This window comes from Lepidochelys kempii, chromosome 5 (assembly GCF_965140285.1).
Source record: "Lepidochelys kempii isolate rLepKem1 chromosome 5, rLepKem1.hap1, whole genome shotgun sequence".
Taxonomy (NCBI): Eukaryota; Metazoa; Chordata; order Testudines; family Cheloniidae; genus Lepidochelys; species Lepidochelys kempii.
The window spans coordinates 95,611,825-95,639,699 of NC_136384.1; the positions used below are offsets into that span (position 1 = coordinate 95,611,825).

Consider the following 27,875-nt stretch of genomic DNA (forward strand, 5'->3'; position numbering starts at 1 on the left):
AGCGGCTTAGCTTACCGCAACTCTGGGGCTGTGGTTGTATGTGACTATGAAATAGCAATTATACCACAGTTCACATTGAATCACATATGGGCACTTTCCTAAGCAGTTGAAAGGAATGAGTGGTGAGCAGAAGGCCAGCATAAGCCTATGCACCATATTAACCCCATGAAAGCCATATTTTGAAGAGTTAAGTGGGTCGTAACTGGAGTGCAGCCTTTATAATAGCCCAGTGTACAGAACTGAATTTCATATAAGACATCTTCCAGCATACACTGAAGCAATTCAGAGGTTCCTGTTGGCTTCAGTGGGCTCTGGATTGGGGCCGTAAACATTAGTGTCTGCTCCCTGAAGCTTTACCACCACTTTCCTTATTCTCTTTGTCACAGCAGAAAAACAGGGGATTCACCCCTCTGTTAGGTTCCTGCCCTGATCTTGCCTACTGCAGCAATGGAGATGGGTAGAGAGTAGTTACTGTATGCAAGGCTGCTTGTGGTACAAGTAGGGTGACCAGCAGCAAGTGTGAAAAATCGGAACAGAGCGTGCGGGGTGTGATAGACCTAGGCCAGTTGGGTACAGCAGAGTAGCTGAAGGCAGATATACTGGCCACTGGATTAACAGTTTTCTGTTTCCTGACTGACCAGAGCAGGGGCTGCTCCAGGCTAATGAGAATACCTGACTCCAATTAACCTGCAAAGAGCCAGGTGAGGCCATTATGCTAAGGTGACCACTTGACTCTAATTAAGGCCCCTCTGATACTATAAAAGGGCTCCTCACTCCAGCCTGGCAGAGGAGAGGAAGTGTGGCTGAAGGGCTGGTTAATGAAGACACCCTCAAGTCATTGGTAAGGGAGCCCTAAGGTAAGGGTGAAGAAGGGAGAAGCAGGAGAGCTGTGGGGAAGTGGCCCAGGGAAATGTAGCAACTTTGGCAGTGAAAGGTTGGCTGCCAACAGCTGCTATCGTTAGGGTCCCTGGGCCGGAACCCAGAGTAGAGGGCAGGCCCAGGTTCCCCCCAACCCACCACTACAGAAACACCTCCTGGGAGGGGAAAACAGGCCCCTGTCAGGACAGGAGGCTAAACTGTTTTGGTATGAGGCCGCAGGAGCAACACAGACTGTGGGAGTTCTCACAAACCTCCTTGCTGGCTTATGATGAAAAGGGCTCAGTAGACTCTATCTCTGGCCCTAGAGAGAGAAGGGCTATGTGGAGGGTTACAGTGAGCCTCTGAAGCTGGCATAAACCGCCTGGAAGTGCGGGACTCATGGGGACAAAGTTGGCGCTCTGCCACAGGGGTAATAGGAACCTATATAGGAGAGCCCCAAATATCGGGACTGTCCCTATAAAATCGAACCATCTGGTCACCCTAGGTACAAGTCACCTTTATCCTGGTCAAACTCTCATGGACAGCAGTTAGTGTTTAAAATGTCTGTCTGTAATACACATGTACAGTCTGGATAGAGACATGTGTAGGCTGTTTCCTGGCCCATATATTACAAGTGTTTACCTCATGAACTCCTCACAAGTTTTAAACAAAAAAGATCCTTTAGCAACAAAGTGATTAGCAAGCTTGTGCTATAAATATTTACAGTTGTGAATATAAGCAAGGCTGGAGATATGCTGGAGAAATTCTGGTGAGGGGAGTTTCAACTAAACAGGAGATTTAGCATTTTGCCCACTGAAAAATTACAGAAAATCTTGTCTCGTACAATAGGATTTATCCCATTTCCTGAAGAGCAGTTTTGCTGGTTCTTTTTGTATATTAATCGACCGCTTTCTCCACTTCTTATAGCTGTATTATAATGGATCTTATTCAAACCATTTCTACTTCCTTTGGAAATAATTGTGGAGAAAACAATGTTTGAATTCCTTCTGTTCTTTCTAAACTGTCTCCAAGTTGGTTCACCTGTCTAGTTATCACTATTAAGATTGAAGTGAGGTCCCTTAGTTTTACCTTTTAACTACTATGCGCTACATTATAGATGGATGAGACAAACAAGCAGGCTGGGGAGGGGCTGAGGGAGATGGAGTAACCAAAATAATACTGTGTGCACAGTTGGTGGCTAATGAGGAGCCATTTGTCCCATCTCTCTCTCCCAGTCATTTAAAAACTCTCACTGGCTAAAGAATCAACAAAGTTCCAAAATCTCTGCAGCATGGAAGAAAAGAGGTTTTGATGTGAGACTATGACCAGTGTTGCCAACTCTCATGATTTTATCAAAAGCCTAATGACAATTATTGTTTTCCTTAAAGCCCCAGCTTCTGGAGTCAAGTGGATAGGTGATGATTTCAGCCTTTTTTTATTAAAGAAAAAGTAAGTTTCTAGTCCTCATGGCTGTGGAGAAAGCTTCAAAATGTAAAGTGCACCCTAAAGGCTCAAAACAAACGAACAGAAGGCAAATTTAAAAAAACACCAAATCTATTATTTTTTACATAATCTCATGATTGTTAAAGCCAATCTCATGATTTTTGGTGAGCCTGACTCACAATTTTTGAACATTTGGGGATGGCAGTACTGCCTCGGGTATAACCTCTCATAACCTTGAGCTTGTTTGGAGGCTCTAGCAGGAGAGCGCAGCTAACGTATACCCTTGAAATAATAGATTTCAGAGTAGCAGCCGTGTTAGTCTGTATCCGCAAAAAGAAAAGGAGTACTTGTGGCACCTTATGCTCAAATAAATTTGTTAGTCTCTAAGGTGCCACAAGTCCTCATTTTCTTCTTGAAATAATAGACGCTTGGGGCTAAAATCAACTCTGATAGACTGGTGCAACTGGAATCAGAATCTTTCCCCAAGGGGATTTGTCTACACAGAGGCAGCAGTTAGAGGATGAATACCTCTAACAGCACCGTCTTCATGCAGCTTCACAGATTTTACAGGTTTGGATATAGAATGGTTGTTTTGTTTTATTTTTGGTTTACTAATCCTTTCGCCAGCAGTTTTTGTAGCACTTATCATCACAGGTGTTTAAATCCTTAAATAAGACATTTAATACAAGGAATGTACCAGCCTATATGTTTTAACAATGCAAAACTGTAATGGTGTATAAACCAAGTATTAGTGTATCAAGTAATCTGACAGTTGCCTTGTGAAGTTAAAGGTTGCAGAATCATGAATTGTAACCTGCAGTACTTGCTGATACCTCAATTAATCAGGTGCTTATGAAATGCCATTTTAATAAAGGTGTTTCTTTTCTAGAAATGTGAATCCTTGTAGTGGGAAAAGCAATCAATTAAAGTTTTTTTTTTTTCTTTTTTCCTTTCATAAGTGAAATGATATAGACACAAGGTAATGTGGATTTAGTATCAGACTAGGGTAGATTAAAAGCACAAAAGGAGCACTGAAAAGTGTTGCCTCTTTCCAAGAGAAATGGAATATGGTTCAGTAGAAGCCAGCATACTACAAAGCTAACACAAGGGAAAAATCAGTCATGGGCCAGATCACTGTGAGTTCAAGGAAAAGATTTTTGTGACTTCTTTTTGTACTCATCAGAGTGCTTAATATCCTGCCAATTCAAAATCTCCTTGATAGATTTCTGAATCCTATTTACAGCCCAGTTTATGTATAAACTCATATTTACAGCTATTTTTGTCAATCAATTTGTAACTAAAGGATTTTTTTTTGCAACATTCTGAACAGATCAATAATCTGTGGTTGAGGAGGTGGGCCCTATGCACACCTGTATGTGTATATATTGTAGATTTTTAACTAAGATGTCAGAAATGCAAGTAAAAATGTTGCACTGTGGATTATTGATCAAGTTCAGCAGCAGCTTAAATTTACATATTGGATGCAAGTGGCAAATAACTGAATTAACATTCAGGAAATGTGCAAAATGAGTGTATCAGTAATGATTCAGGGCAGTGGTTCTCAAATTTACTTGATCGTGTTCCCCTTCTTTGTGTCTGTAGTAGTGTACACCCCACCCCCCAGGTGCTCAGCTCTGTGTTCTTGGGGAACCAGGGTGCAGTATCCAGCCTGTCTGAAAGACACCCCCCACCCCACCCTTAAACCAAAACCCATCAGAGAAAAAACTTGCAGAGAGCAGTGAAGGGCGTTGGGAGACACACCTAGACCCCTCCTGACAAGGGTGACAAGATTAAAACATCTCCATTAGCATGCAGAATGAAGAACAGAGAACTCCCCTAGCTTCATCTGCATGAAAGATGAGACAGGGAGACATCTCAATTTGCATACAGAATGGAGAACCGCACAGAACTCTAGAAAAAGAAAAGGAGTACTTATGGCACCTTAGAGACTAACCAATTTATTTGAGCTGTAGCTCACGAAAGCTTATGCTCAAATAAATTGGTTAGTCTCTAAGGTGCCACAAGTACTCCTTTTCTTTTTGTGAATACAGACTAACACGGCTGTTACTCTGAAACAGAACTCTGGGACGCACTTCATCATGGTAATCTCTGCTCCAGATGTTAATGAACCTATGCCTGCACACACCCAGCTCAGCAATTATCAGACCAATTCTAGTAATAAATCCGTGATTGATATCCAAAATACTGAAGCAGCCTAGTTGCATTGTGAGCTCCCTGGAAGAAAAGACCACTCAGAGCCAAGAGTGATCAGCTCCTATTGTCTAGCCTAAAGAAAACCCTTGAGTCATCAGTTTATCTGTAAACAAATCTAGTGTTCTCCCTTGAACCATTGTAATTTCCTCTACAAAAATCCCTACTCACCTTCCAATCAGTGTTCTGATGCTTAGATCCAAACTATGCATCATTCCACTGGGACTCCATCTTCACCTGACTGATCATGCTGGGGGCTCTGCCTGTCTCCTGCCCTCAGGACCCTGAGCTACCACTATCATCTGGGAACCCTAACCAGTTCAAGCCTCCTGGAGTGGGTGAGATCCCCCTCTTTTTCTCTCTCTCTCTACCTCAGTTAACCTTTTATAATGAACTGTTATGTTGATTTAGGCTCTCCTTGTGTAGTTATCATTATTATTCAATAAATAACTTTTATGGTTAAGCTGGTTGCTTCTCTCTCTCTCTTGTGTTCTTAGTTTTTCCCATTTACTCTGCAGCAACGCTTCTTTTACCTAAGCTAAAGATCCCTGTAGCGCCCAAAAATGCGGTGGGGTTTGCTCATCAAGGGGGTTACTGCCAGTACAATTGTGACATGAAAGTGGGATAGGGACGTGTTAAACCTGTGGCATATAAGGGCAGGGGCAGCTGAAAGTGCTGCTCGGCCCAGCCTGTTGAGACCAGGGGCACATAGGGGGGATAGCTTGAAGGAGCTGCTTGGCCCAGCCCATGGAGACCAGGAACATATGAGGGGATGGGCTTGAGAGTGCTGATTGACCCGATCTGCTCAGACTTTCTCTGTGTGTGTGTGTGTCTCCGTGTTCATCTAGTTCTAGGGCTGGGGGAACCTAAGTCCTGAAGGATAGCTCCCTTGGGAGATGACTTTCAGAAAGGAGTAGCGCTCCATATGAACACACAAGTGACATAAGCAGCACATTAATAGAATTACAGAACCCCCCCTCCCAGAAGAGTAACCCTAATAAATGAGCATACCCCAAAGTAACAGGCGTATTGGGTAACGCAGCGCTGAAGGCAGAGCAGCGAGCTGTGGCTGCTGGTCAGGTGCCCAGGTCTGAAGGCAGTGTTGCTGCAATCAGTAGTGCAGAAGGAAGGATGGCAATACCATACCACCACCCTTCTAAATATTGCACAGTAAGTTTCCTCCCTCCCAGCCCCTCAAAGCTTCTCACACTCCCTAGAATACATTCTGGGTCCCCCCCAAGGGGATTTCCCCCCCCCCCAGTTTGAAAACCTCTGGTTCAGGGGTGACCAATAGATGAATACTGTGACCCAAAGCAGCCTTTTCGAAACAAAATATTGTTTAATCTCAGCAGTGGGAACAAAGCAGAACAAAGACTAGGGTTCTTTACAGCACAAACAGCCTACATCCATAGCTGTTTTACCGATAGTTTAGGTAAGCCTACGTTGTTGCAGACATCCTTGCCTCTGGGGACTGGGGTTCAGGCTGATTCCCACAATCCTTGCTTCTCCCTTGTGCTTCAGGGACTGTGATATTATCCAGTCCCAAATTTTGTTCCAGTTCTCACCTGAAGACCCCCTGAGGATACAAGATGCGGCTTACCAGTCAAACAGTTGATTCCTGTATGGTTAGAGTAAACTTCAAAGGGAATGCCACCTTCATTGACCTAGTAAGCATAGGTGAATGGGGCAATCTGCAGGCATTGTCCCCTTTCCTGAAGACATGCCAGTAAGTCCTCCTGAAATTAACCACTGGTAATCATATAGCAAGCAACGTAATCACACATATTCATCAACTATTACAGGCATCTCCCACATCCTTCACAGTAACTTACCCACCAAGAGGATGGAAAGGAGCTATGGCAGGGAAAGTAACTAGCTGGAGGGTTTAAAATAAAGCGGGAGGAACTAAACAGGAATATGTAATGTAAGCACCTCTCCTTCCAGTTTACAGCAGCACAATTCCCAACCTTTTAGGGACTCAATACTTTATTGGTGTAAGTGGGCACAGAATCTATTGCACCCTCTATACGAGGGTTGAATTTAGAAGGTGAGTTCTCAATGAGTTAGAGTTTCTGAAGCTTTCAATTTTTGATTAAAAATTTCAAAAACAATTGAACTGAAATTACAGGAAGACTTTGGGCGTGCTAAATGCAATTACCTAGAATGGAATTTGGCCAGTGTACCAGGGCCAACAGTTTTATTCTTGCATTAAAATTGACAGGGAATAGAGCAGGGCTGCATAGAGATATGTCTGTCAATATACTTGCTATTAGACTGCTTAGAAGAGTAAAGTAAATTTTTTGTGGTGCAAGCACTGAGCTAGGGACTTTTGAATGTTAACCATTCTGGTATTTGCTCTGAGGAGGAAAGGAGTGGAGAAAAGCTAGTTGCTGAAAATCCCCATAGGCTGAAAATGTAGAAATACCAGTTGGGCTCATGTAAAGCTCGCTCTCATGAGTTCACCAGTAGGGCAGCCTACAGTTGACCAGGTGTTCCCTCATTGGTAAATGTATTTTAGAGTATTTGGCATTAAAAGTATTTTGCACATAGCTTTTTAATTACATTGCTCTAAGGAACATCTTAAAACAAGAGCAATCATCTCTATATTTAGCTGACTTTCAGTTAAAACAAAGAACAAAAGCTTTGCTGTTCTGTCATTCACTTTTAAAGTTAGGATCTATTAGAATACCATGTTCCATGGTTACAGAGATTTTTCTTTCATAATTTGCTTTCCTGTTTTCCTTTGAAGAGGTCATGTACCTAGAAAGCAGATATTACGGTTAGGCCACGCCCACAGCTATCATCTTTTTGGTTTCATTAAACTTTTCCTTGCATTGTAGGAGCTTGTTTTAGTTCCTTACATAGTGCCTGTAGTCTGGTTTGTAGCATGTGGATGATTTCCTGCCAGACAAATTTAGCATTTGGTGACCTCACTGGAGTCAAGGGTGTTAACGATTAGGACGTTGTAATACTCTACTGAGAAAACATTATAAAAAAAAAATGCTCAATAACAAAAATCCAATATTGATCTGGGCCTGTAAATGTAAAACTCCCTGAGGGAGTGGATCCTCTAGCTCAAATATAAAGTATAATAATCTCTTACTGTAAAGTATTGACTAAAACTAGGTTAGAAGGTGAACTTTCTTTCACTGTAACCTGCCAATATATTAATTTGACATCCTGTAGATAACATCTTTCTTTCCTTATTTACTGTTTGAGTTTTGGCACTTCTTAGGCTAAAATATACATGTTTTAGAAGAAAGTTCAACTTACAAAAGATTTCATTAAAAATTGCAAAGGGTAATTATGTTTAAAAGCACTAATAGTTAATGCCTGTTCATAGTTAATCATTTACTCAGTCTTTTTTTGTTGTAGTAAAACACATTTGATCTGAGTTGAACAGTAACTGCAGAACCTTTCTTGTTTATTCACTATCTTGCTGTGCAAGGATCTCTCCACTCCTTTTGATTTTGTTGGGGTAATACATTTGTTTTTAACTTACTTGCTGCAAGTTAAGTGAACTGCTAAAGGTTCAGCAGAAATTAGATGAATAAATATCTAGCTAGTGGTTCTTATGCCAAATGATAATGCAGTGCTAAAGGAAGAGGTGGAACAGGAGAAGCCATTTTACATAGTTATAAGTAGGCTTGGAAGGATTAGAGTTTTACTGGTAAATGTTTTATTGTATACACACAAACCCATGAATTTTTTTTTCCCCCCTTGATCATGATCAAAATATACAGATAGGCAAAGTAACAAAAATATTGCTTGAGAATTTATTAGAGTTTGGTTTAAGGATATTTGGATATGTATGTGATGTTGACAATGATTCCTCCCCCATAATTTTGCACAACTGTGAAAAATTTAAAAAAAGTTTAAGTGAACATTGATATTATATATAAACATTAAAAAAATAAAATTGAATTCAGCCAGGCCTCATAATAAGTGTTCTTGACTGCATCATGAGTTTGACAAATTTTTGTGAAAACTCAAATATTTCAAGTGCACCTGAATTTAAAAATGTAATATTTTTGCACACTTGCAGTACAGATATCTTTATAATCCCTTCTTTTCATTGCTTTATTATTCATACATCAGGAGTGGTATATGCATTGGTTTTGTGTTTGGCATTTTATAAGGCAAACATACAGGAAAAAAATGGTTTTACGTTTTTTGGCCCGTATCCAACAGAAATATAGAAGGCATAGAGGATAGAGTTTATAATTACATGCAGCTATACAAGTTGGCCTGTGATCTTATCAGATCTCTCCAGCAAAGTGCAGCCTGACCTGGTTAGAATGTAGATGGGAAACTTCCCAAGGAAAATCTGGTTGCTCCAGGAAGTTATGCTACTAATTCTGTAGGTGGTTTTTCTCTCCCCTCTGACTTAGTATTCAAACAGTGCCACAACACTGTTAGGTTTGATGCTATTACATAAGCTCTTGTCCTTTAGTGATAGGAGACAGTCTATACTAATTGCAGTATATATAAAGTATACTTCAACCTGCCTATGCTTTTTTACTTGTTAATGTGCAATTCTGTTTATCTGTGGTTTATACATTATTCTTTCCTGGCTAAGGAGTAGATGTTTTAAAAGCAAAGTAAACACTGAGAGCAAAGACAGAGTGTGCTGTTACAGTATATACAGAATCCAGGCTGTAAAAGCTCCCTGTGAATACTACACGATTTTGAAATAGTACCTTCTTAATACAAACTTGGTTTGTTTTATTATGGCTTCTATACTGTATGTGTGAATTGGCGGGAGAGAGGAACTGACTCTGTTCTCAGAGATGCAGGATGATGTAGCAGGGACTTGTCAGTTTGTAGTTTGAAGGTAATCTGAATGGTTCTGTTCACCTATTCCAAATTATATATAAAATGTGAGATATAAATAATGGTTCAACACTGTGTGAGATAGAAGGTGATTTAGCTAATTCTGCATGGGATGGCTCATGTTCCAACAGGGTTGCTGGTGTTGTGATGTCACAGCATAGTGTGTACTGAATCAACACTGAGTGGGACCACGGCAGGGAAGGGGAATTATGATTTTCCTTTGCTATTTGGAGTACTTGGCAGATGGACATTTATTTAACTCATAAAAAATATTTGCAAGTCATCCTTATGCTGGCTGTCCAACTGATTTCCCTGTTTAACACAACTAAAACTTTTTTTAATTAATCTGCATTGGTTAAAGAGTAACATTCCTGATTCCATATTTATAATTATGTCATCAGAAGTTTGATAAATGAGCTGACAAATTGCTGTAGCTTCTGTGTGTACTTCTGTATCCTCTTGCTGAAATACTGTTCTGTGATTCCTCAAAACTATACTTAATGATCTATGACAAATAGTCCAATGTTCCCTAAAGCAATGGCATACTGGGAGAGGGGTCTATTTTTCCTCTTTTTTTCCAGCCGTGGAAGAAAGCTCAACCACAGCAGTGGCTAAATCTGGCCCTTTTCACACACTTACCTCATAGGTCCTGCAGCACAATACCCATATAAAGGGAATTGTTTTGATCCCTGGACTCCTGTGCTTAAGAATCAGAGGTGATATCCTTAGATTTGAGTGGACTGAGGGAGAAAGAGGAAGGTGACAACTGGATTCACAAGTAAGTGATTGTACAGTCACAGAATAACAAGAAACCAGTAAACCTACTGCAATTATAAGAGTAAAATCAATAATGTGAATAGTCTGTGTTTGAACAATTTATTATGGATCATACAAGATGTGATTTACAGATGAGTTGCTTCTTCCTGCTAAAATTTTCAAAAGTGATTTAGGGACATAGAGGCCTACATCTCACAAAGTCAATTGGACTTAAGTTCCTAAATCACTTAGGTGCTTTAACTATTTTACTTTCCATCTTTTGTGAAAGAGCTAAGGTTGATCCTGGCGGGAAAATAGTTGAGAAAATCATTAGATTAGTTGAGTAAGGTAAGACAAACAAGTGTGCATTTTGTAGGGTAATTTTTAGAAAGTGTTCACAGAATGGTGAGAACAAGGGCTTGGATTGGTAACTTCTGCATGATCTTGTCTATTGCAGTTCCGTGGCACCTTAGAGATTGTGCCACAAGTCCTCCTCTTCTTTTTGCGAATACACACTAACACAGCTGCTACTCTGAAACATGCCATAACTACACTAGGAGTTTACCTTTTACTATGTAGTTACCAAGTTTCCTTAAAAGCCTTTAAAAAAAAAAAAAAGTGCTGAATAATAATGCTGCTTAGATGGAGCAATACCATTCTCACAGGATGGGAGGGAGCAGAAGCTGCAGGGTTGTTTTCATGACTGGAGAAAATGATAGACCTTGTGCTTTTTTCAGACCATTTAAGCATTTGAAGGAGCCTAATTTCCATAATCAAAGTTGTCCATCGTGTTCTATAGTGTTTTGCATATGTCAGATTTAGAAGTCAAATGTGAACGAACTGCAGTCTTGGGCAGATTTCAGGCATGCATTAATACCAGTGAGTTTTTCTTTGTTCTTACTAAAGCTGAAATTCCTCAGGGTAATGGTTGGTTGTTTTTTTTTTTTTCTTCAAAGTTGTGGGGAAGGAAAAGGGTGGAGAAAGCATTTCTTAGGCTTTTCTCGTTAGCATAAGAAATACTCCTCTAATTTAGTATAGACAAAGGTGTATGTTACAGATTGCCCACTAATAGATGGACCATGTCAGCCTTGATCAAGCTTTTATTAGTTTCTTGTTGAACATCCCAGCAAAGCATTTTTTAATGAAATTTAAAAAAAAGTCAGGAGAAAGAAATGCCCTCTGACCTTTTTTCTGTTTCTTTCTGTTAAAGAGACTACATAAACCAGAAAGAGCATAATGCAGAGATTAAAAACTAGGAACCAAAATAGAGGCTCAGACAAAATTCAAGAAAAACAAGGCCATTGCAGAGAAGCTGCATTTATAGTGTACCTGGATTTCAAAGGGTAGGAATAAAGAATAGGGGGATAATTCAATGTTGTATACATATAAGCACTAGATTCTAAATTAGCTATTACTACCCAAGAAAGGTTTGTTTTAAAAGAGAAAAATATATACTTATTTTTTAAACTGCAAGGCAGAAAGGTGAAAATATAATGCACATCTCAGTCTTCCTGTGTAAACCTTTACATATAAACTATAGCATATTTATCTTTGCTTGTACATCTTTTAAGCTCTTCGGTAACGGATGGCATTTAGAATCTTTTGGTTACCACAGAGGGCCCCCTGCTCTCTACCAAACAGCAAGAAGCATCTTAAAGTTCTGGCAAGCATTAGTAATCTGTTTAGAGTATTCCTGTTTTATGTGTCATGCTTAGGCCAGACTTTTTTTCATATGTAGTCCTCCTTAGCTCTGTTTTTATCCTCACAGGAGCAGCAGGAACTGTTGCTTCTGGCTGGGGAGTTCTCTTGCTCTCTCTTTTAAGGAGAACTAAGCTGAAGTGCATCAAGGCCACAACTCATCTCCCCTCGGGCCAAACTCAAATGAAAGAGAAATTGTTTAGAGAGAATTTTTACTAGAGGCACAGAGAATCCAGGGTAGAACACTCCTTAACTACCAGACAGACATGCTTTTCCACCTGATGCCAGTAGTTGCTTAAAAGTTAAATGCATCTCCAACCCTCAAAAACCTAGTGTTCTCATTTCTTTTAACGTAAATTAGGTGCAGCCTCCTATGTAAATCCTATACACTTTGCTTGGCTTAATCTTTGTGCATGTTTCTTTTCTCATTTCCTATAAATTTCCCAGTATGCAAATTTTATCCAAAGAGTTAGAGCTTGACTTTATATTTTTCCATGTTTTGTCACTGATTATGAATTAAAAGACACTTACCTTGATTCATCATTTTTTTGTATTCCTCTGTATTGCTATTAAAACATTAACCTCTGTAATGTTTGCAAGCATTACTCATGTTGTGTTCATACTGTGTTTTCTTGCAGGCACAGGAGAAAGTGGAAAGAGTACCTTTATTAAACAGATGAGGATTATTCATGGGTCAGGTTACACAGATGAAGATAAGAAAAGCTTCACAAAACTGGTTTATCAAAACATATTTACCGCCATACAAGCTATGATCAGAGCTATGGAGACTCTAAAAATACAGTACACATCTGAGCAAAACAAGGTAAGAAAAGTCTCCCTTTTCGCTTCATTACATAACTGGTCCGGAGGCGCGCCTGAGGAAGGAATTCAGTTCTGCTGTGGGAGTTTTTTAGCTCAGTTAAAAATCAAACAAACCTCACCCAAGTGCGCTACATTTTTTTAAAAGCAGCCTTCTACAGTGTGATTGACCAGCTCGTAGCGGAGATGAAAGGCAGCAGGCGCTGACTGTGTTTACTCACGCCGTGAAATCAAAGTCACATTTCGCGTCCGCCGCACCGGGGGCGGAGGCGCGCCTGGAAGAGAGTAAAAGGCCGGGTAACCGGAGAGGCGGCGGCGGCGGTCTCTGCCCCTCCAGGCCGGCCGGCCGCCGCGGGACGCGCTCCGCTCACTCCCCTCCCCTCCCCTTCCCTTCCGGAGCTCCGGGTGCTGCAGCCGCCTCCGCCACTCGCGCGTGGGCCGCTTCCGGCTTTGTGCGCCGAGCCCCGCCCCCTCCCAGCTGGGAGGGGGCGGGGCCGGGGCCTTTAAATGGCCGCGGCGGCGGGACCCGACCCAGGCCCCGTGAGAGGAGAGGGCCCCGCCGCCGCCCGCCTGCCTCTCTCTCTAATTCAGGGCAAGCCTACTGCACGGGCAGGAGGCGCTGCGTAAGTGCTGGAGCCGGTCAGAGGTAAGCACCACCTGGTCAGCCCTGTCCCTTCCCCTCTGACACCATTACCGATGTACCCTTTCCTTTTTATTTTGGAACATGCGTGAGTCAGGCAGTCAGTCTAGATGTTCTGTTTTCTTTGGACTATAGTTGCCTCTTTAGAGACAGTACTGCTTCAAAGGCAGCAACACTTTTACGGAGGGAGGAAGAAGGAAAAATGCAATGGACTCGTACTGATTCAGTCACTGGTCTCTCCGGGTTAAGATTTTTGCTACAGGGATGGTCTCCACCTTTGGTTACACTGGGAAGAACGATGCTGCCTAGGCTGTCCTACACCTGAAGTGAAACAGTAACTGGACAAAGTGATTGCTTGGTTCCCACAATGGCACCTGACGAGTTATCTACCTGAGCTTTGACAGTTTAGACAATTGTGAAATAAATCCTTCGTCGGAGTACCTGGAGCTCCCCTTGCTTTTTTGGTTCCCAGACCCCACTAACTTACACTTGTGCAATACTCCAACATGACCATATCCATGAGGAGCAAACTTTCCCCTTGGGGAAGCTGCTGGCCATCTCATTCTCTTTGTAGGATTGGCTCCATCTTGGAGCAGGCTGAAAAACAAGAAAGCAGTATTCAAAATCCATTTGCAATTGTTTTGAAACATTTTCATTAATATTTACCTAAATTGTAGTAGAAATATTTTTTTAATCATTATTTAAAATGTGTTTACCAAAACACACACTTCCTTACTGGTAGTTATGGTAAACAACATTTTTTTGAAAATGATTAAAAATTTTCAACTGTCTGTAAAATATTAAAATGTTGCAGACAAATTCAGTAGTTTTGTGCTAATCTGTTTTAGAAAAAAGTAGATTTTTCAGGAAAACTTCTTTCAGTTACAGAACTGTAACATGCTTTGCTGTATCTGTAAGGCTGTCCAATTTTTCAGCACCCAAAATAAAACAAGGCTGTTGAAATTACAAGCAGTGTAACTCCGATATCCATTTAAGGAAGTTGAAGTCCTAGAGGTAGATGCTGTTTTACAGATTAATAGGTGTATGAATGAAAGCAAGGTTATAGGATCTGGGAAACTGTGAAGTTCGTTGCCTGACAGCAGATTTGTAGTATGTGGAATCATTTTGCAAGAATAATTGTACTTCAGGATGGGTGTGGGAGCTTATGCTAGAGAGTTTGTGTCCTGGCATACGCTCCTCTCCAGTACCAATACCTAAATACAATGTAAAGTAGTGGGCAGCACTTTTCTTCTGCTGCAGTGGATCAGTGTGGATGGGAATGACACACATAAGGACTAGAAATACTCCTTTTAGGAGGCTGACACACTGCCTGTCTGGCTAAATATTTTATCCTGTTTAAGACAAATAGCTAGTTCCTTAAAGCTTCTTACATTCAGCCTTCTTTGTGAAGGATCCAGAAGAAATGATGCTCAGACTTTTTACAGTGTACAGCATCTTTAGATACAAAAAGTTCTGCAATATCAGTTAGAGCATATCCTTTACATTTGAAAAATAAATAGGGAATATTTTAGTAAAATCAGAGTTTACATTTGATGTTAGCACTTTTAAGAGCAGATTATGAATTAAATGTGGGTATGGAATTGAGTGTTTTCAGGCCAAAAATTATGTAGGCACTGCAGTACTACAATAAATACAAGACAAAGTCCTGACAGGTCTTTGTGATACCTGCCCTTATTGGTGCCTGAAAAACAGACATAATTGAAGACATGTAAGTGGTCAATATTCAGGTCTTTCCACTTCAGAATCGGAAACTTCCTCCCCATTCCCCAAAATATGAATAATAATAATAATAATAATCTGTGCATAGCCCTAACATTTGTTGCATTTGAAAGTGGTACTATCTCTGTGTGTGGAAATCTCATGCTGTGCTTAACAATAAAAAGAAATATACATCAGAGTGGTGAGAAGAAACTACGATTTCCCTCACTGATCTCTAGAAAATAGTAATAGGTCTTAAAAAAAAAAGTATGGAAGTTTGCTTGAAGTATTTGAAACCTTGAATAATCTCGAACAAGAGCTTCGTAATAAGAATCTATGGGTAACATTTGCTCCTGGGCAGAGGACCAAGTAGTAGCCTGTGCACTACTTGCATCCCACTTAAACCCTCAAAATATGGCTAAAGTGGAACTTAAGTGGTGGTTAAGAGTTGTCTAGCCTGCTGCATGGGGTGAATTTCATCCTGTATGAATAAGAGCAACTTGGTGTTCCCCAGAGAAACAGAGTTGTTTAAAAGAAATCTGTGACAATAGTTTAAGGATTTTGAGTACTCCCACTCCATCAAATGCAAGCACTTTTTTTCTGGCTTTGCTCTTATTTACTTAAACTTTTCAATCCTTAACTCCTATCCTGGAGATTTCAAGGGCTCATCCTGCAGTCTAGTACAGCATGCACTCTATGACTCTTCTTCTGTCTTGGAAAAATCAGATGCTTCTGTAGAGATCTGGAATACTCACTGAAGTGTGTGTATAAAAATGTATGATATTTAAATGTTGTTTGTGTATTTTAGTACTTAATACTGTCCACCTAGGAAGTTTGTAGTTTGTACTTAGACCCATGATTCAGCAAAGCAATTAAGACACATTGAAGTGATGTTGACAGCACTTGCTTAAATGTTTGGCTGAACAGGGATTAACTTCTGCATGTGTTACAATATAATTGCTTTCTGTATTCTTTTATCCCTGTCAATTAGCCAGATGCCATAAATTTAATGGCTGGACATTTATTCTGGATTAAATCCTGGTAACATTAAGTCAGTGGCAAAACTTTGATTTCATTTTCATTCCAAAGTTTCTGATTCCTTATCTAGAATAGATTTGATTTTTAGCTAAAGTTGAAACAGCCTCAAAACATTTAGCATCTAAAATGGGTTCAGATGATGCATCTGTGACAAATATTGCAACCTCATGGAATAGATTTGGGGACCATACTGACATACATTTATGTATCACTGTGGGCCAGGGATTGTATACAACTCCAGGGGGGAAGGGTTATCGCAGCTCCTCCAAGAGCCAGAAAGAATTAAGGTGTATCACTTAGGTTGTAAACACCCCCAGAGAGACTTGCATATAGTGGTTCAGACTGGGTTTTTAGAGAACAGCCAAAGAGAGGGCTTTTAGCATAAAATTGTAAACTGACTTAAGGCCTTTTTCTGATCCAGCAAAGGGAAAGGATCTTCTGTCCAAAGAGGGCCCCAACGCTTGGTTGGAAAGACTTTGGCCTGCTAGAGCTCTGTTACCTTAAGAATAAATGTGCTTGCTTAGAAAGAGCTGTGTGGAAACATGTAACTTCCAGTAACACCCTGTTCAAAGCAAGAAAGCAAAACACAGATGCTGGCCTGTAGGCAGACTGGCTCAATGGGGATACCACAGTGTAAGGCGGGGAAACTGAGCAACCTTAAAGCCCCCTGGTCAGAGGGGAAAGGGACAGAGGTGATGACTGGAGTTGGAAACCATAAGTGGGTACCCTCAAGGGACCATGGGGGGATGTGTGGGGAGAGGGAACACAGGTACCCTGAAACTGTGACAGCATCAGTGTACACTTGGCTAGAAGTATGGGATGACAAAGATGAGACAGATTCCTCTCTCCTTTTTGTTTTTTTAAAAAGATACCTTTCTCCAGTGTATTAATGAAGATGTGCAACACTTTTGAAAAAAATGTCAGTGAGACAAATGCCTCTCACAAAACATAAGGGAAAGTTAAGTTAAAGAAGTGATCATAATAATTATACCAGGGCCATTTTAGCAGAGCAGTTTATTTTGGAAGAGAAGCTAAAATCTCTTCAAAAACTCATAATTGGTACTTCCCAAGAAATAAAAGGTCAAACTGAATAAATTCAGCTGTAACTCGACAATATCATTACAAAGGCATAATCAATAGTTTTTTGCATTTGGAAATAATGCCAATCATATGCTTTCAGAAATGTGCCATCCCATTAGTTCGCTGACCGTTATACTTGCTATTTTAATAAAAACTGTTTATTAAAAAAAGCCACATTTTAAAGTTCTGTAAAGATGTTTATGCAACACAGATATGTAGGTCAGATTCTCAACTAGTGCAAATTCACATAGCTCTTGAAATTATTGTATGAAAAAAGTATAATTAAAGCAAAAATATCAGCAAATGAAGTTCAAATAGCAAACCTGTAGGACCAGAATGGCTTTTACAGCAAGTTCTAGACATCCTGTCAGGAGCATCTAGTGCCTCAAATACTTGAAAGATTTCATTGCTTCCTGAAACAAAATTGCCCAATTCCAGGTTGGAACCCAGCATAACAATACTCCTGGGGAGAAAAAATAATCTGAGATTATAGATCATAAAGAACAGTATAAATCTAGCTAATAATGTACTAGCAGAAGTCTGAGCAAACCAGATATTCCTAGTTCTCCTATTGCCAGTTCACAGTCCTGTTATATTTCAAGGAGAGCCACAAATAACAATACTCGGCAAACACTTAAACATCTTTCATCTCTTAAACAAGTGAATAAATGGGGCTTTCTTCTAGTATTAAGTATACAGAAGGTTTTTTGCGACTACATTTTTGTAGAAGGGGAGAAATGTAATTTCTTCCATCAATTTATAAGCACAGTAAAAAATTTTATAATTCTCCTAGTACATACCTTTATTTATCATACATCCTGTCCTAGAGGGCAGCAGTAGGGGTGTTTTTTGTCACCTCTTCTGTTTAACTACAAGGGGTTCAATGGCCAAAGCAGAGATTCAGGGTACCACAATACATGGTAAAAAAAACTTAGAATCGCTCTTACTGCAGATGATCATGGCTTTTTCTCAGTGAAACCTGTGCTCCATTCATGCCTTACAGAAATCTTAAAGGCCTACAGCACTATGGCCCCCATTTAGCAAACATTAAAGAAGATATCTAATCTTCAATTGGAAAGCTTTGTTTGTACTGAAATTAAAACACCCATAATAATTTCTAAGTTAGTACACTTAGAAATTAGGATTAATTAAATTTACAGAGATAAGTGATCAGGTTGATGAGATTTTCTATCTTTTATGTTAGCTTCAGCCATTTTGGAATGCTTTCCTTTACCACAAAAATCTCCTTCCGTCAATAGGATACAGTAGTGGTGAATTGCAAATAATGGCCACGTTAGGGTAACTAATTTCTTTGTTTGGTGCCGACAAGACACTCAGTGCTGATGCATTCCTTATGGCTGTTTGTTTTTTCAGGTGATTTTACCTTTTTGCTGCTTGTCTTCCCCCATGCTCCTTGTTGAAGTTCTCCTTCTAATGTACTGCTAACACCATTTAAAGCGGAAGATACACTCCATTCCTTCACAGCCAGTGAACCTATCATCCTGTAACAAATTTTAGTCATACAGGTTTCATTTTTTCATTTAATTAGGAAAATGCTCAGCTGATCAGAGAAGTGGAGGTGGACAGAGTAACAGCTCTAGAAAGAAAACAAGTGGAAGCAATCAAGAAGCTCTGGGCAGATCCAGGAATCCAGGAGTGCTATGATAGACGGAGAGAATACCAGCTCTCAGACTCTGCTAAATAGTAAGTACACAGTGCTAGCACAAGGTTGACCCCAGGCTTCTCCCAGAGCTACAAAGAGTGGTGGACTCACCCTGCTTAAGTCAATCTACTCCTGTATATCCCTTGGCCTGAAAATTTCATCCACCTTTTAAATTAGTCTGAGATTTATGCTAAAATTTAAAATAATTCTGTGTAAAATATTTGTTTCCAATCTTCTTCTTTCTGTGCAGTTACCCCCCCATGCGGAGGTCAGCACAGCTGGTACATAATTAAATTTCCTTTTGGGAAGAGCTTGAAAACAGCTGCACAAAATACATCAACGTCAAGCAGGCAGGGCAGTGAGTTTCACAATTATGTAATAATAGTTTTAAAAGTACGTAAATTAGGGAATGAAATTTGGTGTACAAATTAGCCATATTTGAAAGTTCTCAAACTTCACTGTGAAGTAAATCTTCCTTTGTCTAGTGTGGTCTAAATTATAGTTCTGAGGTCACAGAAGTAATCTGGTGATTTGCTATAGCTCCTCGGAGAAAAAAGTGCTCTTCACATTCATGGTCTGTGCTAAACATCTATTCTAAAGAGTTCCTGATTATGAAAATGTAACCGTTAATGTGTTTTGGGGATCTGTCTTGTCCTGTATTTCACAACAGGATTCTGGCCCATCTGCTGTTGCTGTGTAGTGCTGAGAAGAAAAGTTGCAGATATTAATACTCTGTACCTGTAGCGCTCTTTTGAGTGGTTTCTGACTTCCTCAAGTAACACTTATTTATCTAAGCACAAGAATGCAATAGTCTGACTAAACCCTGGCTTTATAAACCACAAATCTTGTGCAATCAAAGAGGTTAAATTAGATTTCTAGACTAACTGCATTGAAGGCAGAAAACTCTTACCGATTTCCTTTATCTATAAATGAATTTATCTATATGTGACTAATCAATCCATTTGTTATTAATGTAAAGCACAGAAAGTAGACAAATCTCTTTAATATTAAAGAGAAGTAAGAAAACTCCTGTCAAACACCACCAAGCATCTTCTGGAAAACACTTCCAATCCTTAGGGCGGGGAAATCAATTATTTTTTGTCAAGGTCCAGACTCCAGAGACGACAATAAAAGAATAAGTAAATAAAAAGATTTCCGGGGTCCATTCAAAAGTGTCTGGCAGTCCAGATTTGGCTTGCGGTCCACCTATTGACTACCGCTGCCTTAGCATATGTGTACGCTTCAATTAGACACCTGCAGCTGGCCCATGCTAGGACCCTGTAAATTGGGAGGGTCTTAGAACTTGGGCTGCAGTTGTAACCAGAATATCTACACTGCAGTTCCATAGCCAGAGCCTTGCAAGCCCAAGTCAGCTGCAGATTTTAATTGCAGTGTAGAGATTCCCTTAAATATCACTTTTTATACACAGTTGTGTAAATTGAAGAGCTGAAGGGTCCCATCTGCATGAGAATCTGGAGAGGGGAAGATGATACCACACTTTGTATATACTGAAACAATGTGTTGCCTGCATGGCAGGATTATTTTACTCCAGAAAAGAATGTGGATGACAAGTTTGTTATAGATTATGAAGCTTTTGTCTAAACAAATAAAGTTGCTTAATAGTATTGTCAGTCCCACTGCAAGGAGTCTAATACATGGACATGAAGTGACTGGATGGTGAGCAAGGCTAGAACATTCATGAAAGTTTTAGTTATCAAACTTTTGAGATAAGAGTTTACAATTATTTTGCATCCTTCTGTGGTGTTATGCTGGGCCATGGTAGTCTTTGGCGACTGGAGGGAGAACTCAATAACTTTGCATATAAACCAAATCAACTCTGTGAGGAAGTTGGGGATGCCTAGGAAACGCCTCTGGTATGGAATAAATAAGTGGGTATCTGTAAATTCAAGGCATATACTTGCAGGTACTGTACTTAAAAGAACCTGGTATAAATTATTTCTCTTATGTTAAGTATATAGTTCTTCCATTTGGTTTGTGGGTAAACTATTATGCTTACTGCTCCATATTTTGATTCATTACATCAAAACATTTACTTAGCAATATATACTTGTATCTTATTTTGCAGTTACCTTACTGACATTGATCGTATTGCCTTGCCCTCATTTGTGCCAACTCAGCAAGATATTCTCAGAGTCAGAGTACCAACTACGGGAATTATTGAGTATCCTTTTGATTTAGAAAACATTATTTTTAGGTAAGATTGACTGTATTCTGGCAATGTATGAAATAAATTAAAAGATATGACTTTATGAAATTGTCTGCAGAGACTCTGCCCTTAAGATTACAGTGAGCCTTACACTCAAAACAGGATTAATATCAGTTTCTTACACTTCAGTGATTGAATTTAGTCTCCAAATTCAATAAGTAACTCTTTAGAGAATTAAATTGTCTATGGTTTTTTTAAATGACATTTTCTAACTTTTCCAGAGGATATTTAAAATCCATTCATCTTTGAGACTGGGCCAATTTAATTTTTTAAAAAACTTTTGCCTTCCTATATCCAAACAAGCCCAGTTACCATGTATTCCAAACTGCTCACACACACACCACATAGAATGTCAAAGGCCTCTTTTCCAACTTTTAGCTTGAAGATATTACCAACAACCTAAGAGTTATTTCTCTGATTTGACAATAAGCAACTTAAGAGACGCTGACAGAATGGTCCAGATCCAGCAGTTACTCAGTTCTCTGGCACGCTTTTCCAGCCTCCGGAGATCTCCTCCCCATCACCAGATCGTCACTTTCCCTGCCTCTCTGCTCGCCCTTCATGCTTGATCCCAACTTAATGACACGAGTCATAGGGAGAAGGACTCGAGTAAGATCCATCTGACTAACCACAAGAAGCTAATCTGACTGAGACGCTACCTCCCTAGCTAACATGCAAGCTCTGTTTCTTCAGCATATTTGACTACAGGCTGTCCCCATCAGTGTGTCCTCTCCCTTGTTACCAACTGCAAGCATGAAAGGGGCAATGAGAGGGGAACCTTGCACCCAGAGCTACATGGGAAGTAGAGTTTGAAATTCTGCAAGCCATGCAGCTTCTCTATGGAGTGACCTGTCCTGTGGTTTATAATGAATGTCAATGAAAAATATTTAAAATGCTGTGTGCAGTTAGGCCACAGAGGATGGGGGAAAGCAGCAGAGAGCAAGACTAGGCATTCTCTTCTATTCAAATTCAAATATGCCAGCAATCCCCATGGTATTGGGAAATGAGCTGAGCAGTAGGGCTGAAGAGTTTGGGTTGTCTTGCTGTACTGTTTTTTCTGCCCACCTGCCAAACCCTGCTTCACTCCTCCTTGGATAGGCTTGCTTTTCCCATATCCCCAGTCCACGCAGACAGATCTACAGCCATCTGCTACCCCATACCTTCCCCTGTTGTCCTCTCTTCTTCTTCCCCCAGCCCCGTCCCAATATCTCCTATTGCCCTCTGTCTTATTTTAATATCGGAAATGCCCACAAAAAATTAACTTAAAGTTGCACAACAGCATTTTCTGTAAACGCATCCACTAAATAATAATAGTATTTAGCTTTTATACAGTGTGTTTTCTCATCTGTAACTCTCAAAACACTTTAAAAAGGAGAATATGAATAATTAGCTCTAGTTTAGAGTTAAGGAAACTCAAGTGCAGCGAGTTGCTTGAGGTCCTACAGCTATCTGGGTGTAACAGAGCTCAGGTGTCATGACTCTCAAACTAGAGCCCAAAGAGATCATCAGTAAAACACTCTTATGAATTAGACATTTGAGAGAGAAAACTATAGGACGATACATGGTCAGCGTAGCAAAAAGTTAACTGGGATGCCCAAGGTTCCGTACTATGACATGCTATTAATCACCTGAAAAAAGGAGGGAAGAGCAAGGTGGCTAATTTTGAAGATGGCATAAAACTCTTTTGGTTAGTCAAACTTAGCCCTCATCATCACTAGAAAATAAAGATGTGATCTGAACTTGAGGTAGCTACTTGAAGTAAGATCCTAGCAACAACAAGGCAGTGTTCAATTGTCAAATGAGCTAGCAAGTCAAATTAAAGATTACACTGCCGCATTGAATTTATCATTGGGCTCAACGAGTAGTGATCAATGGCTCCATGTCTAGTTGGCAGCCGGTATCAAGTGGAGTGCCCCAGTGGTTGGTCCTGGGGCTGGTTTTGTTCAATATCTTCATTAATGATGTGGAGGATGTCGTGGATTGCACCCTCAGCAAGTTTGCAGCAGTGTGCCCTTGTTGCCGAGAAGGCTAATGGCATTTTGGGCTGTGTAAGTGGGAGCATTGCTAGCCGATCAAGGGACGAGATCATTCCCCTCTATTCGGCATTGGTGCGGCCTCATCTGGAGTAGTGTGTCCAGTTTTGGGCCCCACACTACAAGAAGGATGTGGAAAAATGGGAAAGAGTCCAGCGGAGGGCAACAAAAATGATTAGGGGGCTTGAGCACATAATTTGAGGAGAGGCTGAGGGAATTGGGATTATTTAGTCTGCAGAAGAGAAGAATGAGGGGGATTTGATAGCCCCTTTCAGATACCTGAAAGGGGGTTCCAAAGAGGATGGATCTAGACTGTTTTCAGTGGTACCAGACGTCAGAACAAGGAGTAATGGCCTACAAGTTGCAGTGGGGGAGGTTTAGGTTGGATATCAGGAAAAACTTTTTCACTAGGAGAGTGGTGCAGCACTGGAATGTGTTACCTAGGGAGGTGGTGGAATCTCCTTCCTTAGCGGTTTTTAAGGTCAGCTATGTTTCTAAGAACAATAGAAGAAAAAATCGTTATTAGTATTTATTGTTGGTATGATTTAGTGGTTCGTGCACCATCAGGTACTAATTATGGCAAGAAACAGGATTAGATGGGCCACAGGTCTGCTAATGTATATCAATTCTTATGTTCCTTTATAACATGCACATCAGCATCAGTGCATTTGTCCTTCCACCAAAAGCATCATCATAGCCAAACATATGCTGGCTCTTTAGCTTTACAAAAAAACCCTTATTTTCAACACAGAACCAACTACAGAGCACACAGGGCACTCTGATGCACAACACTCAACTCCAACATCATACCTTTTCATCTACAAACAACAAACAGTCTTTATCACTGCCCGTGTGTCTATAGGGAAATATTTTGATTAGGGCTGTCAATTAATCACAGTTAACTCACACTATTAACTCAAAAAAATTAATCACAATTAATCTCACTGTTAAACAATAGAATACCAATTGAAATTTTACATTTTTGGATATTTTTCTACATTTTCAAATAGTGATTTCTATTACAATACAGAATACAACAATTACAGTGCTCACTTTATATTTTTGATTATCATTTTTACAGTGCAAATATTTGTAATCAAGAGTTTTTCAGTTCACCTCATACAAGTACTGTAGTGCAATTTCTTTATCATGAAAGTAACTTACAAATGTAGAATTTTTTTGTTACATAACTGCACTCAAAAACAAAACCATGTAGAACTTTAGAGCCTACAAATCACTCAGTCCTACTTCTTGTCCACCCAATCGCTAAGACAAACAAGTTTGTTTACATTTATGGGAGATAATGCTGCCTCTTCTTATTTACAATATCACCTGAAAGCGATAACAGGCATTCATATGGCACTTTTGTAGCCAGCGTTGCAAGGTATTTATGCAAAACATTTGTATGCCCCTTCATGCTTCAGCCACCATTCCAGAAGACATGCTTCCATGCTGATGTTGCTTGTTAAAAAAAAAAATGTGTTAATTAAATTTGTGACTGAACTCTTTTGGGGGAGAATTGTATGTTTCCTGTTCTGTTTTTCCTACATTCTGCCATATATTTCATGTTATAACAGTCTCGGATGATGACCCAGTACATGTTTGTTTTAAGAACATTTTCACAGCAGAATAGCACTCAACCCAAGGTTTAAAAATCTGAAGTGCCTTGCAAAATCTGAGAGGAGTGGTGCGTGGAGCATACTTTCAGAAATCTTAGAAGAACAACACTCAGATGTGGAAACTACAGAACAAAAAAGAAAATCAACCTTCTGCTGGTGGCATCTGGCGCAGATGATAAAAGTGAACATGCATTGGTTCCGCACTGCTTTGGGTTGTGGTTGAAGCATGAAGGGACAAATGAATCTTTAGGACATTTGGCATGTAAATATCTTGTGGTGCCGGCTACAACAGTACCATGTGAACTTCTGTTCTCACTTTCAGGTGACATTGTAAACAAGAAGTGGGGAGCATTATCTCCTTCAAATTGTAACCCAAACTTGTTTGTCTGAGCGACTGGTTGAAATCTGACTGAGTGGACTTGTAGGCTCTAAAGTTTTACATTTTTATTTTTGAATGGAGGTTTTTTGTACCTAATTCTTCATTTGTAAGTTCAACTTTCATGATAAAGAGACTGCACTACAGTACTTGTATTAGGTGAATTGAAAAATACTATTTCTTTTGTTTTTTACAGTGCAAATATTTGTAATCAAAATATAAAGTGAGCACTGTACACTTTGTATTCTGTGTTGTAATAGAAATCAATATTTGAAAACTTAGAAAACGTTCAAAAATATTTAAATGGTATTATATTATTATTTAACAGAGCGATTAATGTTTTTAATCGCTTGACAGCCCTAATTTTGATCTAACTGAAGTTGGAGAGAATTAAAGTTGCATGTGATTAGGAGAAACTGGAAGTATGCATTATCAGATTTTCTCTGTCAGAACTAAGTTTGATGTGGAGCTGAGACGTCTGTGTGCATGTTTGGTTGTTATTTTGGTAGTAATATGTGAGCAGAGATTGCTATGAATGTAAATGTTGGCGTAACTTGTAATTTTCTTGATTTTTTTTTTTAAGTGATTGTGTTGAGCGGAAATGCACTTGAGCAATTCTGAGTATTGGATCTGGAACATTTTATCCCTGATGGCATTAAATATGCAGTTATGGGAGATAAACATTTAGTTTTACTCACTTAACTTTACTGCTACTTTCATATAGAAAGAACCTGCATAATTCTACATCCCCTCCTCAAGAGCTGCATTCAGAAAGCTGAAGCAGATCATGATGGTAGCTTTCATATATAATGGCTTGCTCAATTCATTCTGACCTATGCTGATATTTGTGATCCTTCAGCAAGTGAATTAACTTAAAATATGTTAAATAGCTTCCATGTTAGAAGTAGCTACACTTTTTATGGGTCAAGTGATTCTTGGAAAAAATGGTCTACAAAGTGTCTTGGGTTCTGCTGGTTGACCGCTTCTCTATACATATTAACTACATATAGTCAAATGATGACACAAAACAATCATTGTGCTGTTTGTTTCTGTTTAACAGAATGGTGGATGTAGGTGGCCAGAGGTCTGAAAGAAGGAAATGGATTCACTGTTTTGAAAGTGTTACCTCTATCATTTTCTTAGTTGCACTAAGTGAATACGACCAGGTCCTGGCTGAATGTGACAATGAGGTAAGGAATGAGCGGATCTCGATTAGGCATAGAAAAAAGAGGCTTGTATTTCTGTAAGAACAATAAAACCCACTAGTTCTTTATAAATGCATGTATTACTAACAGTTTGTCCCTACAAAGTTGGAAGTGCAGCATTATCCATCCATAAAGTTATTTGACATTGAGTCATAGTGACTGTGGCTCTATTTTAATGTATACTGTGGGACAAAACTGGCTCTTGAGCTACAGACTTGCGGGCCTTACAGCTTCTACACAACCCAGAAGGACCTCCTGAGGAGCTTCTAACTGCTGCAGGAATCTGTTTTGCCTCGCTCTTTCAGTGATAACAGCTTTTCACATAATATTAAAAAAACAAAACAGCCTAATGAAATGTCTAATATAGAAACAGAATATCTAAAGTAAAGGCTATTAGACTATTGAGTTACAACCACGTCATTAATAGAACAGTCTAGTTATTGAAAGAAACCCAAGTATTTGAAAATCAGGAAGTTTATACTGTGCAATTCAAAAACCCTAAACATCTGAAAGTCTAGAAAGACAGTACTCACAAAGTATAAATACCAATCCTCCTCAACTCTGAACACTGTTCCTCAGCTGTCTTTCAACTATGGGCCACAGACCACCACAGTCCAAAAGGAAGCTGCACATACTGTGCATAGCTGCCACTAATTATGGGCTGGAGACCTGATCCTGCCTATGCTTCCATTTGCCAGCTGAGAGTAGGGCAACAGTCTCCCACCAAAAGGAGAAGAGAAGGCAGTTGAAAGGAAAGCAGCTAAGGTTGTTGTTAATATACCACCATAAGTACTCCTCTCTTTACAAAATAGAGATTGAGTGCCTTTGCATCCATTACCTTCTGAAGTATTTTAAAGATAATTACTATCAAGTAAGTGGATGTTCTCTTTAAATATATACATTTCCTAATCCTCTTCTGACTTTTATTAGCCTCTAGGCATCAATATCTTGCGGCAATTTGTTCTATAGGTTAAATGTGTGTTGTGAGAAACTATTTCCTGCAATCAGTTTTAGATTTTCTGACTTTGTTTCACAGAACAAAGAAGGTAAATAGTTTCTTTCTAATCTACCATTCATTATTTTGTATACTTCAATCGTACCTCTTATTTTTCATCTCATCATATGAAGTCCTTTCACAACCAATCTCCGAATCCTTATTTTTTCCCACATCTTTTTTTGAGAGCGCGTGACCACGACTGAACACAATATCCTAAGTAAGGCTATAAGGCTTGGATTTATAGAACTATCTTATCATTAGAACTGGTCTGAAAATTGCTAATAAAAGTTTAGGTGGAAAATGCCAGTTAAGTTGAATCTGAACTGTTTCACGAAAACAGTTCAGGTTCAAATTTTGGTCAAATCAGAGGCAGAGTTCTGATGGAAACCTCTCTGGTTCTCTGCTAGCTCTCCTGGTAAGCTGCTGGGAACTCCAAACTTCTTCCTATGGAGGACACTTAGGGCTTTCATGCTCCCTGCCCTGAAAGCCTCATCTGCAGGGAAGCTGCAGACCGTGCCACGCTGGGGATCCCCTGGCTTCCAGACTCCTGAGTGGGAAGTCCTAGGAGTGAGCTGGCCTGAGAATCTGGAAGCCCTGCATCCCCAGCCTGGGGATGACTGCATGGTGGAGCTGCCCTGGCAGCTGCAGATGTTTGGGAGC

General features: G+C 39.8%; 1 protein-coding gene and 1 long non-coding RNA gene across 10 annotated transcripts in view; one reads left to right on the plus strand and one right to left on the minus strand.

The window, feature by feature from the left end:
* LOC140911646 (guanine nucleotide-binding protein subunit alpha-14) overlaps positions 1 to 27,875 on the plus strand; it is a 60,366-nt gene that overhangs the window by 28,977 nt on the left and 3,514 nt on the right. For 2 of the 4 annotated variants that reach the window (XM_073345101.2, XM_078852882.1), the window contains exons 2-6: positions 9,992 to 10,123; positions 12,438 to 12,622; positions 18,645 to 18,799; positions 20,845 to 20,973; positions 26,074 to 26,203. In XM_073345101.2, the coding sequence (XP_073201202.1) occupies positions 12,476 to 12,622; positions 18,645 to 18,799; positions 20,845 to 20,973; positions 26,074 to 26,203 (561 nt within the window). In that variant the 5' untranslated portion in view covers positions 9,992 to 10,123; positions 12,438 to 12,475. The remainder of the gene's footprint in view (positions 1 to 9,991; positions 10,124 to 12,437; positions 12,623 to 18,644; positions 18,800 to 20,844; positions 20,974 to 26,073; positions 26,204 to 27,875) is intronic. The other 2 variants (XM_073345100.2, XM_073345102.2) reach the window with 1 other exon arrangement.
* The window catches only part of LOC140911647 (uncharacterized), a 30,104-nt gene continuing 8,026 nt past the window's right edge, over positions 5,798 to 27,875 (minus strand). For 2 of the 6 annotated variants that reach the window (XR_013635836.1, XR_013635834.1), the window contains 2 exons: positions 17,419 to 18,597; positions 9,812 to 13,855 (listed from right to left, as the gene is read on the minus strand). This is a non-coding gene — a long non-coding RNA (uncharacterized LOC140911647). Of the gene's footprint in view, positions 6,089 to 9,811; positions 13,856 to 17,418; positions 18,598 to 27,875 lie in introns of those variants that run through there. The other 4 variants (XR_013635838.1, XR_013635835.1, XR_012159066.2 and 1 more) reach the window with 4 other exon arrangements.